General features: G+C 35.1%; 1 protein-coding gene across 4 annotated transcripts in view; it reads left to right on the forward strand.

Annotated features, from left to right (window-relative positions):
- MIER1 (MIER1 transcriptional regulator) overlaps positions 1-19678 on the forward strand; it is a gene marked incomplete at its 5' end in the record, with an annotated part of 52939 nt that overhangs the window by 9053 nt on the left and 24208 nt on the right. For 3 of the 4 annotated variants that reach the window (XM_079697586.1, XM_079697584.1, XM_079697587.1), the window contains 4 exons: positions 5482-5506; positions 8447-8592; positions 18019-18180; positions 18841-18973. In XM_079697586.1, the coding sequence (XP_079553712.1) occupies positions 5482-5506; positions 8447-8592; positions 18019-18180; positions 18841-18973 (466 nt within the window). Of the gene's footprint in view, positions 1-5481; positions 5507-5639; positions 5677-8446; positions 8593-18018; positions 18181-18840; positions 18974-19678 lie in introns of all 4 variants that reach the window. The other variant, XM_079697585.1, reaches the window with a different exon arrangement.

Genomic DNA, 19678 nt, shown 5'->3' on the forward strand with positions numbered 1-19678 from the left:
GGCCTTAAAACTGCTAATAAAAAAAACCTTTTTTTGGTGTTTATACTTACAGAGCTATTAAGGAATTATCCAAAGTGCTTAACACCAATGCATGAAAGTCTTAAAAAGCTTAATTAAGAAGGAGTAATAGTCATAGTGCTTGATAAGGTAGGAAAGATTAGTTGGGAAATATAGAAGTGAATTTCTTTTAGAGAATTCTTGAGACTAATCATTTTCCCAAATAATTCAGAAATATAAAACTGCCATTGAAACTTCAGTGTTTCTTCATGAAAGGTAATCAGCTATATAGAAATTTATTGCATAAGGTTCAGATGGAGTCCCTGTATATTTCAAAAGATTTGCAGATTCATTGCAGTGATTAAGTTCACATACCAGTTGTTGCTGGGACCCATTCTGTTCGACTTATGCCGTGGCTTAGAATGACTTTTATAATTAGGTTTATGTAGATATGAAATTCATAAAGTAGCGACCCCCAAAAGCTTTTTGCAAATTGAGATCATCTTTTTTTCCCAGTAGCCCTAGATTTAAAAAAAAAATTTAGAAGAATCTTAAACATATCCCATCCATGGAGCTAAGTACTCCTCAGTAGTGTTTATGTCTTTTGAGCACGTCATAATAAAAGTAAAGAACTTAGATCTCAAAGGAAATTGAACTAAGCTTGAAATCTAAATCTTTTCATCTAAGGGAAGATGAAACTGAGCAGAGAGCTTATGCAATTTGTCCTAGATCGTGCCGTTTGTGGCACAATTAAGACTGGAACCTAGTAGGCCTCTGAATTCCTAGTGCTTAGTAATAGCAGTTCATCCTCTGAATTATTACTACTGTGGTAAACTTGCTAGTTTTAACTCCAAGGCTTTGTTAACTAACAGCAAAGTTAAGTGATTTGTGTATGGGGGAAGAGAGATGGTGGGCCCTGGCACAGTCTCCCTGCCTTCTCCACCCTGGAGTAGGCCCTAAACTCCTTTCTGTCTTCATCCCGATGAGAATCTGATTCGGTGTCTGCATTACTAAGTAGGTGGTAATAATACTTAAATGGTGGTGAAATTGGTTTGAGGGGAACAATTAGGACAGTTATACTTATTTATTTATTTATTTGGACAGTTATACTTACTGAAAAATATGCTCTTGATTGGGATAAAAGAGTCTATTGACTACTTCATGTTTTTACTACCTTATTTATTTATTTATGTTTTAGTAATGGTGATATTCTAGTTAGTTGATCTTTTATCTCTCAGTTTGCAGTTTTCTGGTATATGGGATATTTCTTACCATTGTCTAGAAAAATACAGAAGAAAAACATTTGAACAATCTGAGGCATTGAATGTTTGTTAACAATTATTAGCAGCTTGATCAACTGAATCATATATATGGGTGACAGTATAAAAGTTGCTATAAAAGTTAACAGAGTTCATTCTTTAAGTTGATTTAGCCTATTAATATTCTGTCTGTCTTTCTAGTGTTTTCCATCTCAGATAAAACAATTACGTATGTGCCGAAAAGAAAACTAGGTTATTTTTCAAAATTATACAAACTTGTTAAAAAAAGGCAAATACTAGGTTTTCTTGAAAATCTAAAAGGAAGAAAGTGAAAATAGCTCATAATTCCACGAGATAATCTCTACTGACCTTCTTTTTAAAAAAACAAAGAGTAATGCTTGCAAGTGGTTAAAAAATTCCAACAGTACAGAAAGGTATAAAATGAAAAAAGCCTTCTTTCTGCAACCCATACTCTAGAGGTAACTGTTGTTAACAGATTCTTGTGTATCCTTTTGGGGGAAAATTTTTTATGTATATTCCAGCCCAATTTACTGTCTCCTCTATACTTTGCTTTTTACTCCTAACATAAGCTGTCTATTTATCCAGATACATGTACTTATATATACATATATATATTTTTTAGCATTTTTTCCTCAATCAACAGAAACAGAACTGTCTCATTCTTTTTAATGGATTAATAATGTTCCATTGCTTAGAAAAACTATATTTTATTTCTAACTAGTTAAAGGATGGACTTAAATTTTTTCCCAACTCTTTGCTATAGACAACTTTGTGGTGATAAATAATATACATGTATCTTGGTGTGCTGTTTTAGGCATATCAGTAGGGTAAGTTCATGTTGACAAGATGATCTCCAGAATGCTTAAACTAACTCATACTTCTGCCAGTAATGTATGAGTGCATTTTAAGTACATTTTAATCCCCAATGTAAAAATTTTCTTTACTGCTTACATTTTATAATTTGAGCTTTTGCTAAAAATAGGTATTGCTACAAATGAGTACCTCTTTAGCTTTAGTTTTATTTTTCCCCTCCTCCTTCCTTTCTAATTTACTGTAGTCATTAATGGTAGATGTTGCAGGTTTTTCTGGAGGGTATTGTTAGAGATACCAGTTCCTAATGTGACATAAATAAGAGTCTGACATGACAGATGACAACTTGCAGTCACATTTTTAAACATGCTTTGGATAGATGAAAGCCATTTTAAAAAGAAAGAGAAAGTAAGGAGGAGAGAGGTAAAGATAATTTTTTTTTTTTTAACATAGTTGTTTCCTTGGGAAGTATAGAAGGAATCAGATCCTAGGCTTTACCTTCACCACCCACCGTGGAACCTTGATCAAGTCAGTTTATCTCCCTGGGTTTGCTAATCTATAAAATGAGGTAGGTAGGGCAGGTTTTATTGTCAGGTTTATGATCAGGTAACCTTATGCATTTGAAAATGTGTAGTACTCTATGAACATAAGCTGGTTCTGCTGTTCTTTTAAATACCTAAATAAAAAATGCCCTCATTTCATACTAAAGTTTCCTGTATTATTATACGAAACTCATATTTCATTTGAAAGATAATCATTTAGTTTGTTGCTTGGACAAAAGTAATGTTTACAGTATACACTATTTTCAAATGCCTGTTTTCAAGAAGCTCATCTTTGATTTAATTGGATATAATTAACTTTCAGGAAACCGGTCTCACTCCCGTCTTCATCAAACTGATACAGTAGAATTTTATTTTGAACATGGAATACTAAAATATGTATCTATAGGCAAACCATTCCAACTTCCCCTCCCCCAGTTCTAATCTAGATATACCATCCATCAAATCACGGTTTTAAAACACTCTAGTATGTCTTACATAATATGATTAGTGCTATCTTTGAGCACTGGGTGTTCTACCTTATGCCAGCTATACTTACAAATGCTATCAGTCCTCTAAACATTTGGTATCTTAATAAATGGCAGATATTTCGGGCCTTTTTCAGAACATTAAAGTGGTAACTATTTACCAATAATACAAAAATCAGTGTGGTGTTTATTGGCATTTAGCGCAGTCTGAGGCGTCTTACAAACGCAAATACAAATACAGACGCCAGTCGCAATTCAGTATCTGTGTTATTGCCAATATCTAATAACATCAGTGAAAATGTACCTTTTATTCTTCAGTAGAATAACTTATTTTTAATCAGCCTTTTTTATCAGTAGATTGTTAAACGGAGTAACTATTGAAGTGTTCAAAAAGAACCAAATGCTCAAAGAGCTATTTCTTTTTAGCTGATTTGAAAGAAGTCCTGGGTTCTTTATGCCATGCAAACCAATTTCAGAAGTTTACTAAAAAGGAAAAACAGCATTGTAAGGCTACTCTGTGGATAGTGAACCTGGGACCAGATGAAGATTGTCATTAACTTTGCTGTAGCCTTGAACAGAGGTTGTGCTTAAACTTAGGAAATAAAGTATGAAGTAGAAGTGGATTAATATTTTAAAATACTGATTTGCTGTGTAATAATTCGGTGGTTAAATCTATTTTGAGCTAGAAGTGTATAACTGTTCAAAAGTTAAGCAAGCTAAAAACCCTTTTTATGGTTACATTCTTTGTTACCCTGTTTTACAGCTTCCCATTGGAGGAACCAAATTTAACAGTAGCACTGTTTCCACTCTGTTGTGGCAGAGTAACTTTTAAGTAAAGATGGTGGTGTGACACTTGAAAATATATAATACTGAATACTGTTGGTCTTTTGTTAGAAAGAGACAATGCTATAGGCAAGAACCATTCTTTTGTAAGAATTAAAGGAAAAAATTGGACCCTTGAAAAAGTATGCCTCAGGCTTCCCTGGTGGCGCAGTGGTTGAGAGTCCGCCTGCCGATGCAGGGGACACGGGTTCGTGCCCCTGTCCTGGAGGATCCCATGTGCCGCGGAGCGGCTGGGCTCGTGAGCCGTGGCTGCTGAGCCTGCGCGTCCGGAGCCTGTGCTCCGCAACGGGAGAGGCCACAACAGTGAGAGGCCCTTGTACCGCAAAAAAAAAAAAAGAAAAAAAAAAAAGAAAAAGTATGCCTCAAAACAATCTAAGTCACCACGTGGACTCTAGAATTGGCATACTTACTGCAATAGCATAATGTGGACAGTTTTCAAAACGGACTTTTAACACCTTACAAGAATTTGTCTTAGATGCTTAGCTTTTGAAAAATCGGGCACTTTGCTCATTTCGATTTTGTTCTTGCCTCTCTGCCCCATTTCTTAGTAGAAAGAAGGAAAACACTAGAATATCTCTATCTTTTTGCTAGTGCTTTTGGACTTCCAACATCTCTGACTTGTATTGAGCATGAAATAGATAGCTTGAAATGAATAGGCAAGGTTTCAGTTACAAAGTTTATGTCATTTGAGGCATCTTTTGAATTTCTGTTATTGAATTTTAGGAGTTGATGTTTGCAGATGACTTGTTTATAATTGTGAATTAACTGAATTAAGATAAAACACAGCCACAGACTGTCAAGTGGTGATAACACTAAAATAAGTTGCTAACAATTTTATCTTTAAATTTTCCAGATGCTTGTGGTTAAATTTATGAGAGGTAGAATGGTACAGTAGAAGGAACATTATAATTGGGAATCTTTGTGATCTTCCATTAGATAACTTAACCTTCCCAGATTTGAGCTTGAAAGGTTGTTAATTCTGTGGTAATTTAAAAGTATGTTTAGTGTTAGTAAAGTTAACCTAATGTACTGTCTGGTGCTGAAGTAACACTTAAATTTTTCCTTCTGCTTTCTTACAACGAAATTTTTATTTTAAACGTTTTAAATTGTTTCTGCCTCCCTTCTCACACTCATTTTAAGCCAGAGACCAGCTTGATAACACACCTTGGGTTTTCCCTGTATTGATAAGGAAATAATATTTTAGAGAATTCCAGGATCTAGAATCATATCTCTTGAACCACATATGTTATGAGATACATGTTTGCCTTTAAAATCTGAATCTAATTCCACGTTATTGTCTTTGTTTCTAGATTTAGGAACGTTTTAGATTTTTCTCTATGTTTAAGTTAACATAATGTCAGAGAAGGGATTATATGGGAAGTTTTAGTTTGTCTTAGACAGTTCAGACATTAAAACGTAACTGTAGTTTTTGGTGTTTATATCAGTCACTGAATAATTTCTGTAATGTTTATAAAGATTTACTACACAAAGATGCTAATTTTTGTTCTTTTCTCCCCCACTCAGCCATCTGTTGAGTCTTCAAGTCCAGGTAAGTATTTTCTATATTTTTTATAATCTCTGTTTGACTAACATTTGGCCTATTAGTTACATAAAGGTTAGAGGAGTTAGACTATCATCTGACTTGCTTTTCTTCTGAATGCTTCTTTTCTCTGGGGAAAAAGAAATGGATGAAATATTTGACTGCCCATGAAGGTACAGGTGAGGCTGCTGTGAGTTCAACCTCGTGACTATTTGTGGGTTTCTTCTCTCTCTCTCTCTTTCTCTCTCTCTTTTTTTTTTAATGAATTGCCACATGTATTTTGTGTAGTTTCTATTTGCTGTTTGATTTGAAGTATATCTGAAGTGTATTTTTAAAAAGAAAACATTAACTGCTTAGAGATATTTGCTTGTATAGGAAACTCGAAAGTATTTGAGAAAAATACTGTTAGCGCATTCAATGAGAGAGGGAAAGGTAAAATGAAAGATTCAACAAATGAGTGTTGTTGTAAATTAAGAAAGTTATTTTTAGATTTTATTATTTGTAGTATCAGGCTTCTGTCCAAGGAAATGTTTATTGTTTTAAGTAATAATAATTGTAGGCTGTTAGGAAAAAATTAGGAATAAAAACTTAATGTAAAAAATTTTGGGTCCACTGGTGAAAGGCTGTGTCCTTTGTAACATCTGTACTTTGGAATTGATGCTAATAATAGTAGTCATGTGACCCAGGCTAAATGGTTTGTCTATAGACTCCACCAATGTAAACCAGTTACATCTAGTAGCCATTAGAGGTGGGGATTTAGGGAAGGGAAGGTAATAAAATGATTAAATGAGTGCACGTGATGTATTATAAACTGAATTTATCTTTTGAGTCTTTGCAAAGATGTAAGTAAGGTACTTTTTAGTGATCTTGCAGTAGGATGGAATTCTATGACGAAGCAGTGATATTAGCCTTAACTCTGAAGCAAAATACTTACACAAAGCACCAGACTCCCTAACCCTAATAATTTACTTTTGGGATTCTTTTCTCTAGGAGATAGCCTAATCTTGGGCCTTAGTAATTAACAGAAAGGAATAGGATGGTTAGTTGGTCTCAAAGAACAAGGTAAAAAGAAGTCAACTAAAACAAGGGAGAAGAAAAATACAGCAACATCTGTAGGAATACATAATTATTGACTAAGTGTCCTAGAAGATTGCTGTGTGAACTAAAAAGTTTTAGGACATTTCCATTGAAAACTCAGAAAGAAGGAATAATGATTGGGACAAAGAAGCAACAACTAAGTTAGTGATTCTCAAACTGCTCTTACAGAAAACCCTTGTGTCTAGTCCCTCACCTAGTACTAAGGTCCCTCACCTAGTACTAAGGTCCCTCACCTAGTACTAAGATCCCTTACTAAAATTATGCCACATTCTTCTTAATTTCCAGAAGAAATTAAGGTAATATACTTTTCTAAATGTTTTTATTTTATAAATCATTCTAAAACTCTGATAACTCATTTGTATTATAACAAGTTAGATGATACCTGATTTATCAATTATATATTTAGTTATTTTATATTTAATATCAATATTTTGTTATGTTCCTCAAAGAGCACACTGACTTCTCAGTGCTTTGCCATCTGACCTAGCTTGCAATTTACTTATCTTTGTGAACATAGGCTCTTTTCAGGTATTCTTTGAGGCAGAATATCTGCTGCTTCTGAAACTCGGGCTTACAGGAGCCTTGGAGCACAGTAAAAGCAAAGGCATTGGAATTGGCAGAACCAGGATTAAAATTCCGTTCTTGGCACCTACGGGCTCTGTGAGTTTAAACATGCTACTTAAACTCTCTGAGCCTCAAGTTTTTGTTTTTTGTTCATAGGATTGTTTGAAGATTAAATGAGATAATGTATGTGAAGTGCTTAAGCATAGTATTTGACACATAAGAAAATATTGTGAGGTAACAAGAACCCTGGAGTCTTGGCGCCCCTTGGCGCCCCTTATTCCTAATTGTCTGATTTTTCAAGAAATCAGCCTCTATATCTCTTTGTTTTACATATTGGTTTTCTTAGTGGAGTGAAATAGAAGGGTAGGTAAATCTATTAATATAACCTTTAACACTTTAAATTGATAAAAATAAATTGCTAATTGTTTTTGGTTTTTTTAATGTTAAGTAACTCATTTGTTTATTAGTTAACAATGCTTTTGTAAACTTAAGTCCAGGTTTGGCAATAGCCAGATGTGGGGATAGTTTATAGACTATATATGCCCAGCATTTGCTATCTCCCATTACAAGTTTTGACCCTATTGAGTACAGCAGTATTCCCCAGCCATGAGGCTAAAAATAGATTAGCTTATACAAGTTACCTACTGGATTATTTTTAATGCCTTTCATAAGACTTTTGTATGTAATTTTAATAAACTTTGCTTTTTATACTCTATCTTTGAATTATTTCAACTAAGTAAGTTAAGGACAACTGCCTTTATATTAGAATATATTTTCATGGATATGTGATAAAATAATATTTGAGTTCAACTGTATTTTCATTAGACTGTATATTCAGATGATTGTGTATTTCACATGACTGTATATTCATACTCATTGGTTCTATTAAATATCAATCAATTGATTACGAATTGATTTTTCTCACACAAAAGATCATTCTTATTTGATATGACCATTTATTATTTACAACTCACGTTTTGTTGGAAGATTACAATACTCTTCAAACATTCCCCCCCCACCCCCCGTTTTGCGGTTGTCACTGTAAATATATAGAAGTGAAACAGTAAAAAATAATCCTTAAAGAAGATATTTTGTGGGGGGTGATAAGTAAGGGCAAGAATTTTAGAAAACAACAAATAATACTTCCTGTGCATAGCTTTTTGTGCATAGCTTTTCCCTCGTACTTTTACTTGACATATCCAGCTTCAGATAACATATACATTAAATTAATATTAATAAGATACACATAATTTGGTTTACCAAACTGTTTAAAATATTCTTTACCAGGAGGTTCAGCAACATCAGATGACCATGAATTTGATCCATCAGCTGACATGCTGGTTCATGATTTTGATGATGAACGCACATTAGAAGAGGAAGAAATGATGGAAGGAGAAACAAACTTCAGTTCTGAAATAGAGGATCTTGCAAGGGTAAATAACAATGAGAGCTAGAGAATGAAGTGGTTATAACTTGTTTGTGGAGAGAGGAAACACTAAATTTTAGTTCTCTACTTTATTTTGGGGAAAGTGGTATTATATATAATCAATACTGAAAAATTTTATGTGGTCATAGGTGTGATAATTTAAAGTTGGAAATTTTTTTAAAAGAACTTTATTATGTTAATTAGAATTCAGTAGTTACTTTGGTAAAACATCACAGATATTGGGTCAAAAATATCAAAAAAAGGGTACTAAATTTCCTCTTACATACCTTCTGCCTTCCCCCAGTTACTGCACCTTTTATTTACTCCCCTTCAGAAGCAAAATTTCTTATGAGTTGTCATCGTCTTCCTCATTTCCTACTTACTCCATAAAGGGCTCTAGATTGTCTCTGCCCCTTTCCTATCAAGATAACCAATGATTTATTGTTACATCCTTTGGTCACTTTTTTCTCTACTTAACTCTCAGAGGTATTAACACAACTTACTATTCCCTTTTTTTTTTTTTTAATTTTAGAGCACCCACTGTCGTTTTCCCGATCTCCTTGTTCCTCTTCAGTGTCTTTTGCAAACTCGTCTTCCTTTCCTCAAGGATTAGATTCGGAATTTCCCAGTTCTCAGTTCTGGGTTGTGTTTTCTTCTGTCTGTGGATCAGTGCTCCTCAGAATACAGTATGAGGGTCAGCTGCATCAGAATCACTCATGGACTCACTAAGAAATGTGCATTTGTATGCCTCTGCCCCAGGCACACTGAATCAGAATGCGGGGCGGGGTGGGGGGGCTCAAATTTACATCTTCACTAAGTGTGCACACCAAGTTCAGACACTGCTAAGCTAGGTGGTTGATCTCATTTAATCCCATGGTGTCTGTGTATGCTCAGTGTTTCTTAGTTATTTGTCTAGCATTAACCTATTCCCTGTCTCCAGTTTTGTTTATCTAACCACCTGCTTGACATTTCTGTTTGGATATCTCAGTAGACATCTTTACATTTTAAATGTCTAAACAGAACTATTGATTGATGTTCTCCTTCCTCTGCCTGTTTCTTCCCTGTATTCTCCATCTCAGTAGAAAGTGGTACTACTATTTACCTTGTTGCCTGAGTCAGAAACCAGGGAGTCATCTTTCTTCATTCTCAATATCCATTCCTAAATAAACCTATCATTTCTATCCAGAAATATCTCTTATCTGGCTCTTGTTCCATCTCTGCTGCTACCCTCAAGCCCAGGTCACCATCATTTTTAGCTTAGAATATTACAGTAGCTTCCTAACTGGTTTTTCATGTCCTCTTTTACCACTCTTCTCTCCAATATATTACCACAGCAACAATGATGATCTTTTCAAAATATAAGTCAGTTTATATCAGCCTTCTATTTAAAAAGCTCTTCAGTGGCTTCTTGTTACACCAGAAGAAAATCCAGACTCCTTGCCCTGTCCAGCAAGGCCACCTACATGATATGGTCCTTTATCCATTTATTACACTAGTTGTATAGCTACAGTAGTTGCTTTTGTTCTTAGATGTGCTGTTTTTTTCACACTTCAAGGCTTTTCAGCTCATTCCCACTCTCTGGTATGTGCTTTCTGAGTCTGGCTCCTTATCCTCTCAAGTGTGGGCTTAATATTCCCTCCTCAGAATGGCCTTTCCTGGCTGCTAATTAGCTTTTTTTAACCACTGTACCCCATTCAATGCTTTCTTTATACCTAATACAATTTGTAATTTTATGTTTGTTTAACTTTTTTGTCTGTATCCTCCTTTAGTTCCATGAGAGGAGGGCTAGTCTGTTTTATTCACCAGTGTATTTCATGGCACCTAGCAAGAGTGGTCACTCAGAGTTTTTGAATGAATGAATAAATCAGTTTGGTATGCTATCATTGAAAGGTATTATGTATACAATCTGCTGAACTCCATGACAAAAAGAACATAAGAAGACATATGCCAGCCTTTAAGCATTTGGAGTACATAATGTCATCGAAAAACGAATTCTTATACTTTTACAGTGGTAAAGATTAATCTATGTTTCAGAATTTTAGTTTAGAACTTTTTAAAGTGTACAGTTAAAGAGCTGGAAAAGTAGTCTTATTAAGTCAAATCTTGTCAGATGATCCCATTTTGAATCATTTAGTGATTAAAACTGGCTTAATCCATAATACCTAAGCAATTCAATATTTTATTAAGCCAGACAACAGAACTGATCTTGAGTGGTAATGGTGTAGAGCTGTTATAAAAGCTTTTCAAGGTTGAGTTAAAAAGAACACGAGGAATCTGGAGTCAGAACTATTCTTTAGAAGAGGCTGGAAAGCCATTTCAAAAAACTGGAATAATTTGCTTGGATGATTCAGAACCTAGGTGAACATCAGAGGAAACGACTGATTTAACAATCGGTCACAGTGGCCTCATATATTCCACTTCATATATTCATGAAGTGGAAATGCAATTATTTTTAGTTATTTGCCTGTATTTCACAGAAACTTATCACTTTAGATATATTTTCTTTTTTCTGAATAACCCATCAATGGGATAAAAGGTAAAGGAAGAAAATCGTATATTTTCCATTTTTTCACATTCTGTGTTACTCAAGTAATTGAGTAAGTAATTACTCAAGAAGAGATAATCAAGTACAGGTCAAAATAGGTTATGAAGTGGAATGATTATTGTTTTATTTCAGAAAATGGGCTACTATATTTGATTAGTACAAAATTACTAATGGGCTTCACTAAAATTTTGGTCGTGTTATGGTCTTTTCCTATTTTCTCCTTTATTCTCCCTCCTTCCCCAGTCCCTTACAACCCCACAAAATTTGCTTTCAAATGACCCTTTTTTAGGAAAAAGTAATTAAAATATACAAAGGGAGAGAAAGACAAGGGAACCAATCTTTTATCATTCTTTTCAACCAAACAGTCTTAAACCTTCTCAGAGAGTACTTACAACTTTTCCCAGAGTAATTGAGGCTTAGGTGTAAGTAGCACATAATCACCAGTGCTTTCATCTGTAGCCTAGAGCTAAGCTACAGGGCCAATGTATTGGATTTCCTATAGTTGTAAACTCTTTAGGTCCAAACCAAACTGGTTTTTGTTTTTATTAAAAAGGTGAGCAAGATTTTGTCATTGATTACTAATTTGCTTCTGTAGAAGTGAAACATCATAGTTGTGTCAGGAATTGGTAAGGTAGTTTATGCCTGGCACTTTGGTTGCATGAAATGGACCTTTGATGTAATTGGGGCATAATTTTGACAGTTGATTCATTCAGGAGTTATCAGTAACTGCAATAACCTCTAGTTGTAAGTTCATTCAATATGAATTCTAAAATTTCAGTGTAAACTAGCTTTTATGCGTATTGTTATGTTTGTATGCATGAATCTTATCAATATAAAATATTTTAGGTAAGTTTAGCATTTAAATGTTTTAAGAGAATTAGATGCACAGGTTAGAATTTATTAGTGATCTTAGAAGTGTCAGAATCATTCCCATAGTAAACTTTGGTTTGCTGGGAATGGCAATAGGCAGGTTTAACTCTGTTTTTCAAATGCACTCTAAAAACCCATGGTCTCACTTTGAACGTAGCAGTCTATTTGGGAGAAGAGGGATCCGGATCAGCTATATCTTTATGTATTTATAGTTCTGAAAATCACATTATAACAGTGTTAATAATTAACACTTTAAAGTACTAGACACATTTCACCCAGTGAATCTCCAGAGCTAGAGAATAAAGATTAAAATGTGAGAGATTGAGGTTTTTTTTAAGTGTACACACCACATGAATTATACATATAAAAAAAAAGAAACTCCAGCATGGGGATTATAAAGAGGAGTTCACTGCCTTCATCTCTTCATAGTTTATTCTGTAGTTAAGCCCCAGCCCCAAGAGGTTGGTTACCTTAGGAACCAGCACTCTTGTCCAATCTGGATGTGGTCTCTTAAGCCTTCCTGGCTGAAAATCAGTCTCTTTCCTTCTTTCCCCCAACTTAATAAGTATTAAGTCACAACAGGTATAAAAAGAGTACTACGTCCATCCACCAAATGGCCCTTCAACGGCCAACACCTGGTACCACGTGCAGTCATTGCTAAATGACTGATCCCCTGGTGTGAGGGAGAGGGAGCCACCTCCTGTGCAGCTAGGAGACGGATACCACTCCAACCTTATAATGCTGCTGGTGGTGCTTGGTAATGTTACCCTATTGTTGTGAAGTTTAAGGACAGATTTAATTTCAGATATAATGTTTGTCTTTGAAAAAGTCTGTATTCTTTCCACCTCCAGCTAGTCTCCAGTGAGCTTATATAGACGTGATTGTCCCTTTTTTTGTTACAGTGCTTAGACAACTTATTTTTTTAAAGCACAATATGTAGGTATAGTCCACATGGCTGATTTTTATTCATCTTGTACTATGTCCATTTTCCTTCTTAGAGTCTATCAACTTCTTTCCTTACTTTCCCTTACTTCTTATAGTCTATCAACCCAGCACATCTTATTTCACTCTCCATCAGGATGATGTACACTTAACCTAGGATCAGGTTTTGAGGAAGCGAGTGTATATGCATATGTATGTAAGGGCACTGTAAAGCAGTGAGTCAGACTGTACTTCTTACCCAGTGTGTAACTTTGGGCTAGTTACTTAACATTATTAAACTTCAGTGTTGTTACAAGGATGATGTATGTAAAACATTGAGCACAATGTCTGGTACATATCATCACTCAATAAATCTTAATAGTTATTCATAAAATTCTCAAAGAAATCTGTAACACCCGAACGGTGGAGAACCACTGTACTTGACTCATAATTTTCTTTCACTCTGCTCCTTCCATTTCTCAACCCTTGTATGAATGGGAACAAAACACTGACACTTTTTTGTGATGTTTCAATTTGGGGAAAGCCCCTTAGTACCTGGTAGAGCATAGACTTCGACAGAAAGTCTCTGGAACCAGGTGACTGATGGGCCCTAGTATAATGTACTGTCAGCCACATTTTATTCATCTTTTAGTCTTTTTTCAGAAGGAAATAGCAAAGAACATTTGCTTTACAGGATAGCATTACTTTTTTTTTTTGTTTTTGAGTTTTTTTAAATTTATTTATTTAATTTATTTATTTTTGACTGCATTGGGTCTTCATTGCTGTGCATGGGCTTTCTGTAGTTGCGGCGAGTGGGGGCTACTCTTCGTTGTGGTGTGCGGGCCTCTCATCACGGTGGCTTCTCTTGTAGAGCACAGGCTCTAGGCGCACGGACTTCAGTAGTTGTAGCACGCGGGCTCAGCGCAGGCTCAGTAGTTGTGGCGCACGGGCTTAGTTGCTCTGCTGCATGGGGGATCTTCCCGGACCAGGGCTCGAACCCATGTCGCGTGCATTGGCAGGCGGATTCTTAACCACTGCGCCGCCAGGGAAGCCCAGCATTACTTTTTATATCAAATATTTGGGGACAAATAACAGGAATCCATCTTGAACTACCTTAGGCAAAATGAAGATTTAGTTTTAAGGCTCGTGTTAATTTCATTAAGGGCAGGGGGATATCTAGACCTCACGGACTCAAGTGCCAACAGAACATATTTTCTGTTTCTGCTTTTTTACATGGTGGTGTCCTTTTTCAGACCAATTTTCTTCATATCTTGTCAGTTTTCAGGCTCCTAGATTTATTGCTTGAGATATAGCCTATATTCTTTAGCTGCTATTGGTAAAATTCTGGAAACAAATTATGGTCCAGCTTGGGTCATGTGCCCATTCCAAATGCATGGCCAGGGAGTACAGTGATTCTAATTGGGTTAGATACTATGAGGTCCAGGAGGTAAGCTTTCAATCAAAATACATGCTTGGAATGGAGGAAAGAACACTTCTGGAAAAAGATGCGTGTAGAAGTAGAAAGAAAGGATTGGGTAGCAGACAACAAGATACGATACTTGAATTTAAAACTGGGGATTCCTCAGCAAAGTTAATTTGAGGTTTTACTGTAGTTGTAGCCCAGTGTTTGCTGTAAGGGCATCACTTTATACCTTAGATCAAGTAAGATATTTTTCATACTATGTGGGTCATGATTGTTGCTTACTGACTTGTTGCTTACTAACTTGATATTGGGCAACAGAAATTAAAAGTCAATTCCAAAGAAAAGCATAATACCACTATATAGTCTTTGTTTTCAATATTAAGAATTTTCTTGATGGAATAGGCAAGGATATTTTGTTTACATGTGATAAAACCCACCTAAAACCAACTTTGACTGAAAATAAACTTTTTAGAAGTTTGTTAGAACTTCTTTAGAACTTTATTGTTTTTATTATTTTTTTGGTGTCATACGAATGTGTATCTGGGTCCAAGGAATGTCTGGAGCCAGAGATTCAGCATCACAAGGACCTCTTGATCACTCTTAACCCATGGTTAAATCCGTTGATTCCTTCTGCAGGGTCTCTTGAGTTTTTTCTGTACCACAACCACTAATTTGGTTTAGGTTCTGATTATACTCATATGAATAACAGTGGATTCCAACTTGGCAAACTAAATTTCTCCCTGCCTAAGTCCATCTTGAATATTTTGTCGTGTGCATAATTTTCCCTAAGCTGTTCCATTGGGTCAATCACTGTTCAGCAGCTACTCTCAAATGAATCAAAAGGTCAGTCACTGTTCAACAGCTACTCTCAAATGAATCAAAAGTAGAGTATAACAGATCCCTTTAGAAACTGAATAAAACTAGAGAAAGTAGGTAAAAATACCAGCCCTAACTTTTTTTGGTTACTACAGATACCCTCTATTCTAATCAGGATAACCTGCTTATTCATTGTTTGTTTCTACGCCTGCGCAGTTGTCATTTCCTCTGACTTTTCTCTCTGCCAGTTCTGTTACTGTTTTTCAGATTCAAGCACTTCTCTTCCAAATGCACTGTGGTCAGCCGCTTCTGACTCTACTCTGTTCTGTGCTTAGTCAATATTGGAGGTGTTGCTAAATTTTTCTTTGAGAAATGAATTTTTATAAAGCAAGTCACACTTCTCAGATGTGTATCCAAGAGGGAAAAATCTTGACCTCACCATGGAAGTCAGATATTCCACTTACCTGAAAATGGTTAAAAAAAAATCTTTTCATGCAGTTGGTGTATCACTTACCCTTTTGACACGTAACTTAGCTATCAGCTGTTAGTGATAAGCTTTATTAAAGATAATGATCGCACTTTATTACCTCCCACTGGAAAGGCTGATTTGCAGTTGTCTTATCCTAGAACTGTGAGATAAGTGGTTCTCCAGGTGGTCTCATACCAGCAGCATCAATATCACCTGGTACTTTAAAAAAATGCAGATACTTAGGCCCCACTTCAGCCTTACTAGATCAGAAACTTTGGGGTGGGGTTCAGCAGTCTGTTTAAATAAGCTCTCAAGGTGATTCTCTTGCCCTTGAATAAGACAGACCAAAGGTAGAGAACTTGAAGACATTTATTTGATTGGTAATCATACCTCTTTTTTGTGATCTCTCAAAGTATCAGTTAACTCAGTTGTAAAAATTAGAGGTAGTAGTAGCATGTTAAGGTAGTCTTAAAGATGAAATAAATATTATGAAACAAGCTGTTTATGAATTCTCAAGGTCCATGTAAATGTTAGTTGCAAACATACGCTAAAGTGTTTTTCCTGGTTTGGCCCTTATTCATAATAGTGACTTCGGTGGCTTGGTCATAGAAGTGACTTCAGTTGTTAAACCTGCTTCTGATTTGTGGTGCAGAAGTTTATGGAAAGTATGAGCTGGGATTAGGAGGTCTAGGTATTATAGTAAAGCCTCTGTCAGTGCATGATGTTTCTCTGCTTGGTTTTCTTATTTACATATATAAAGGTAGCACTGTCATCTGGTACTTTTAAAGATCAAATAAGATAGTGTAATATTCTCACTCTGCTTTTGTTAAGAAAAGAGAAAGAGATAGTGAAATCAGAGGACTTATCACAAATGCCTGGCATATAGAAGGCACTTTATGGCAGCTATGTGTTATGATTTTTATATAACGCACCTTTTCTATATCTTTTTCTCATTTTATTTCTTTCTTGATTTTGAAGTTCTGTTTTCTTAAATCCTGACTCCTAATTCCCAAATTTCTGTCTCCTGTACCAGATGCTTGGTACTGGACCAGATATCTGCAGGGACTAGATCCTTGAACACTTCAAGCACTATCTGTGTTATTGCACTTTGAGAATCACAATACGAGATGTCAATTAAGTATGCCAGCTTGTCATTGATTTCTGTTTCAGAAACAGATTCACAGACTGATTTATAACTAGAATATCCATTTACAGTATGAAATAGAAGTGTTAGACAGTATTTTCTTCCTATAAGAAAATTTTTTCAAATTATAATCATTAGTTGCTTTTTACACACGAATTCTGAGTGATGGGAGTTAACTGTATGGTCTAAGTATTTAGTGTCACTGTATGATCTAAGTATTTAGTGTCACCAGGTTATATCGTCCAGTCTGATGTATTCATGCCCACTATAACAGTGTATTTAACACACGGGCTAGACTTATTTCTATCCATGAATGAGGCTACAAGACTGCTGGAGAAATACAAAAGTCTTGTTTCATGATTATCCTTTTTCTAGGTTCTAAACTGACTGACTCAGTTAAATTTTTCTTCAGAGTGTGTATGTGTGCGTCTGTGTAAAATTTCCTTTTTATAATCAATTCTGTCATGTTTCCCTGATACTTTATAATGCTTGATTATTGATTAGAGTGAGTACCTTCTGCAGAAAGCTAATTTCATTTCATTACATATGGATGTTTCTTCATTTCACCTGCAGGAGGGTATGTTTTTTGTGTTGGTTGGGGAAGGTCCAGGTCCCTGGCTGGGGCAGCCTGGTATATGATAAGAGTATGGGCTTTTGTAATTAGACTTGAAATCTGGCTTCACTACTTGTAACTTGTGTGGTTTTTGGAGAAATTGCTTAATCTGCCAGCCTCAATTTCCTCATCTATGAAATGGAGGTAATACAACAGTTTTGTAAGATAGATAGTAAGGATTCCATGAAAGGATTTTATATGCAATTATACATAAACCTAGAAAAGAATATATAGCTAATGTAATCCAGTATCATTCATGTATGTCATTGCTGTTTTAATTTATTTGGGCTGGGCTATGAATTTCATCCCCCTTTCTGGGTTTGTTAACTTAGTTTACAGTCTATTTTCTGATTATTCTATTTCCCCACTCCCAGATTATGTATGGTACGCTTACTAAGTGAGCATCCGTACGTAGTGTTAACTGAACATTGGTGTACATTCACTGAATTGATGCAGAAAAGAATAGTAAAAGCCTAGGATTTTCTTACGTTTCAGAATTATATTCAGTTTTACCTTTTATGATTTGAGAATTCTTCATAACAGTTCTAAGAGCATACTCCACAGATTTGTGAATTATAGGAATATGAAATATCACCTATTCAGAAATTAACTTTTTATTTTGTTCTATTTAGGAAGGCGACATGCCAATTCATGAACTTCTCAGCCTTTATGGTTATGATAGTACTATTCGACTACCTGAAGAAGATGAGGAGGAGGAGGAGGAAGAAGAAGAAGGTGAAGATGATGAAGATGCTGATAATGATGATAATAGTGGCTGTAGTGGGGAAAATAAAGTAAGGTTATACACATATATTTTTATTCCTCTTGAAGTTAAAGTTTATTAATACATTCATTTTGACTGCCTATTTCTGTAATCTGTTTTTACTCTGACTTTAAAAGTAATACATTTAAATGTTAAAAGTTAATATAGATGTACGTAATACAAATTGGAAGTCCCCTGTAATCTACTCCAGAGAAGTGATAGTTTTCTCTGTGTCATTCCAGATTTCTTATCAATGCCTAGTCTGAATGAATTTGTATGAACTTTTTAAAAAATGCTATTTTTTTTAAGTAATAAAGGCTAATTGGCAGTTCTGTATTCACTTTTATTTTGTTTTGTTTTGAAATAATTTTAGATGTACAGAAGAGGCTCAGAGATAGTACAGAGTTTCTGTATATTCTTCACTCAGCTACCCCTAATGTTAGCATCTGTGTAACCATGGTCTATTTATTAAAACTAAGAAATCAACAGTGGTACCATACTATTAATTAAACTACAGACAATTCAGATTTCGTGAGATTTTCCACTGATGTTCTTCTTCCTGTTCCAGGATCCAACCCAAGACACCATTTAATATATTTATTTTAGCCTTCCAGTTGTATTTGGAATACTATGACCTTTCATCTGCAACAATCTTCTTTTTATCTTAGAGATTTAATTTATTATTCCACAGGAAGAGAATATAAAAGATTCCTCAGGTCAAGAGGATGAAACTCAGTCTTCCAATGATGATCCATCACAATCTGTTGCTTCTCAAGATGCCCAGGAAATAATCCGTCCACGTCGATGTAAATATTTTGATACAAGTAAGTGTTATTAGTTACTATTTTTTGGATATGATTTTTACTGCTTAATATATGCCTAAAATTTTAGTGGTTTTTTTTCACTACTCTGTTTGAATTCATTGATTTTGAAATCTTGCTCATCAGTAATGGGATTTTGTTCTAGATTATTAGTTTAGCAGTACTGGGGCCCTCTTGTCCATGAATATACTACAGTAATTACTGTGTCACTATGACGCCCAATTCTGAGTGTGTTCCTTTTTTCCCTCTTGACTGTTCTTTAGTTTGTTTCATGGTCATCTTTTTTATTTCTCGTAGTCTTTTCCTCAGTTTTTCATTTTCTGCTTTCTTTGCCTCTCAGCCTTGATATATTCATAAGCATTGCTTTCTCTAATCAATGGCTCCCAAGTCCAAAAAGTGGTTGACTTTTGAGGTAGGAATATGTTATACAAAGAACTCCCCTAATTTTTCTACAGTTATGATCTAGTCAGAGATGACCAGTAGTCAAGACAACATTTAATATATGTATCTTGAATATTTGCATGTTTCATCTGCTCCATAATGTTTCATTCTAAGCAGGAATCCTTACTCTGGAAGTAAGATAAGAAAAAGTTAACCATTAGTGTTATTAGTTTAAATATGTGTTCTAAATTTCTATACTTTAAAAAGGAAAATAGTTGAAGAACAATAACCTCTCATGAAATGTGGTAAAGTAATAACTGATTAAAC

The sequence above is a fragment of the Hyperoodon ampullatus genome (genome assembly GCF_949752795.1).
Source record: "Hyperoodon ampullatus genome assembly, chromosome: 2".
Lineage (NCBI taxonomy): Eukaryota > Metazoa > Chordata > Mammalia > Artiodactyla > Ziphiidae > Hyperoodon > Hyperoodon ampullatus.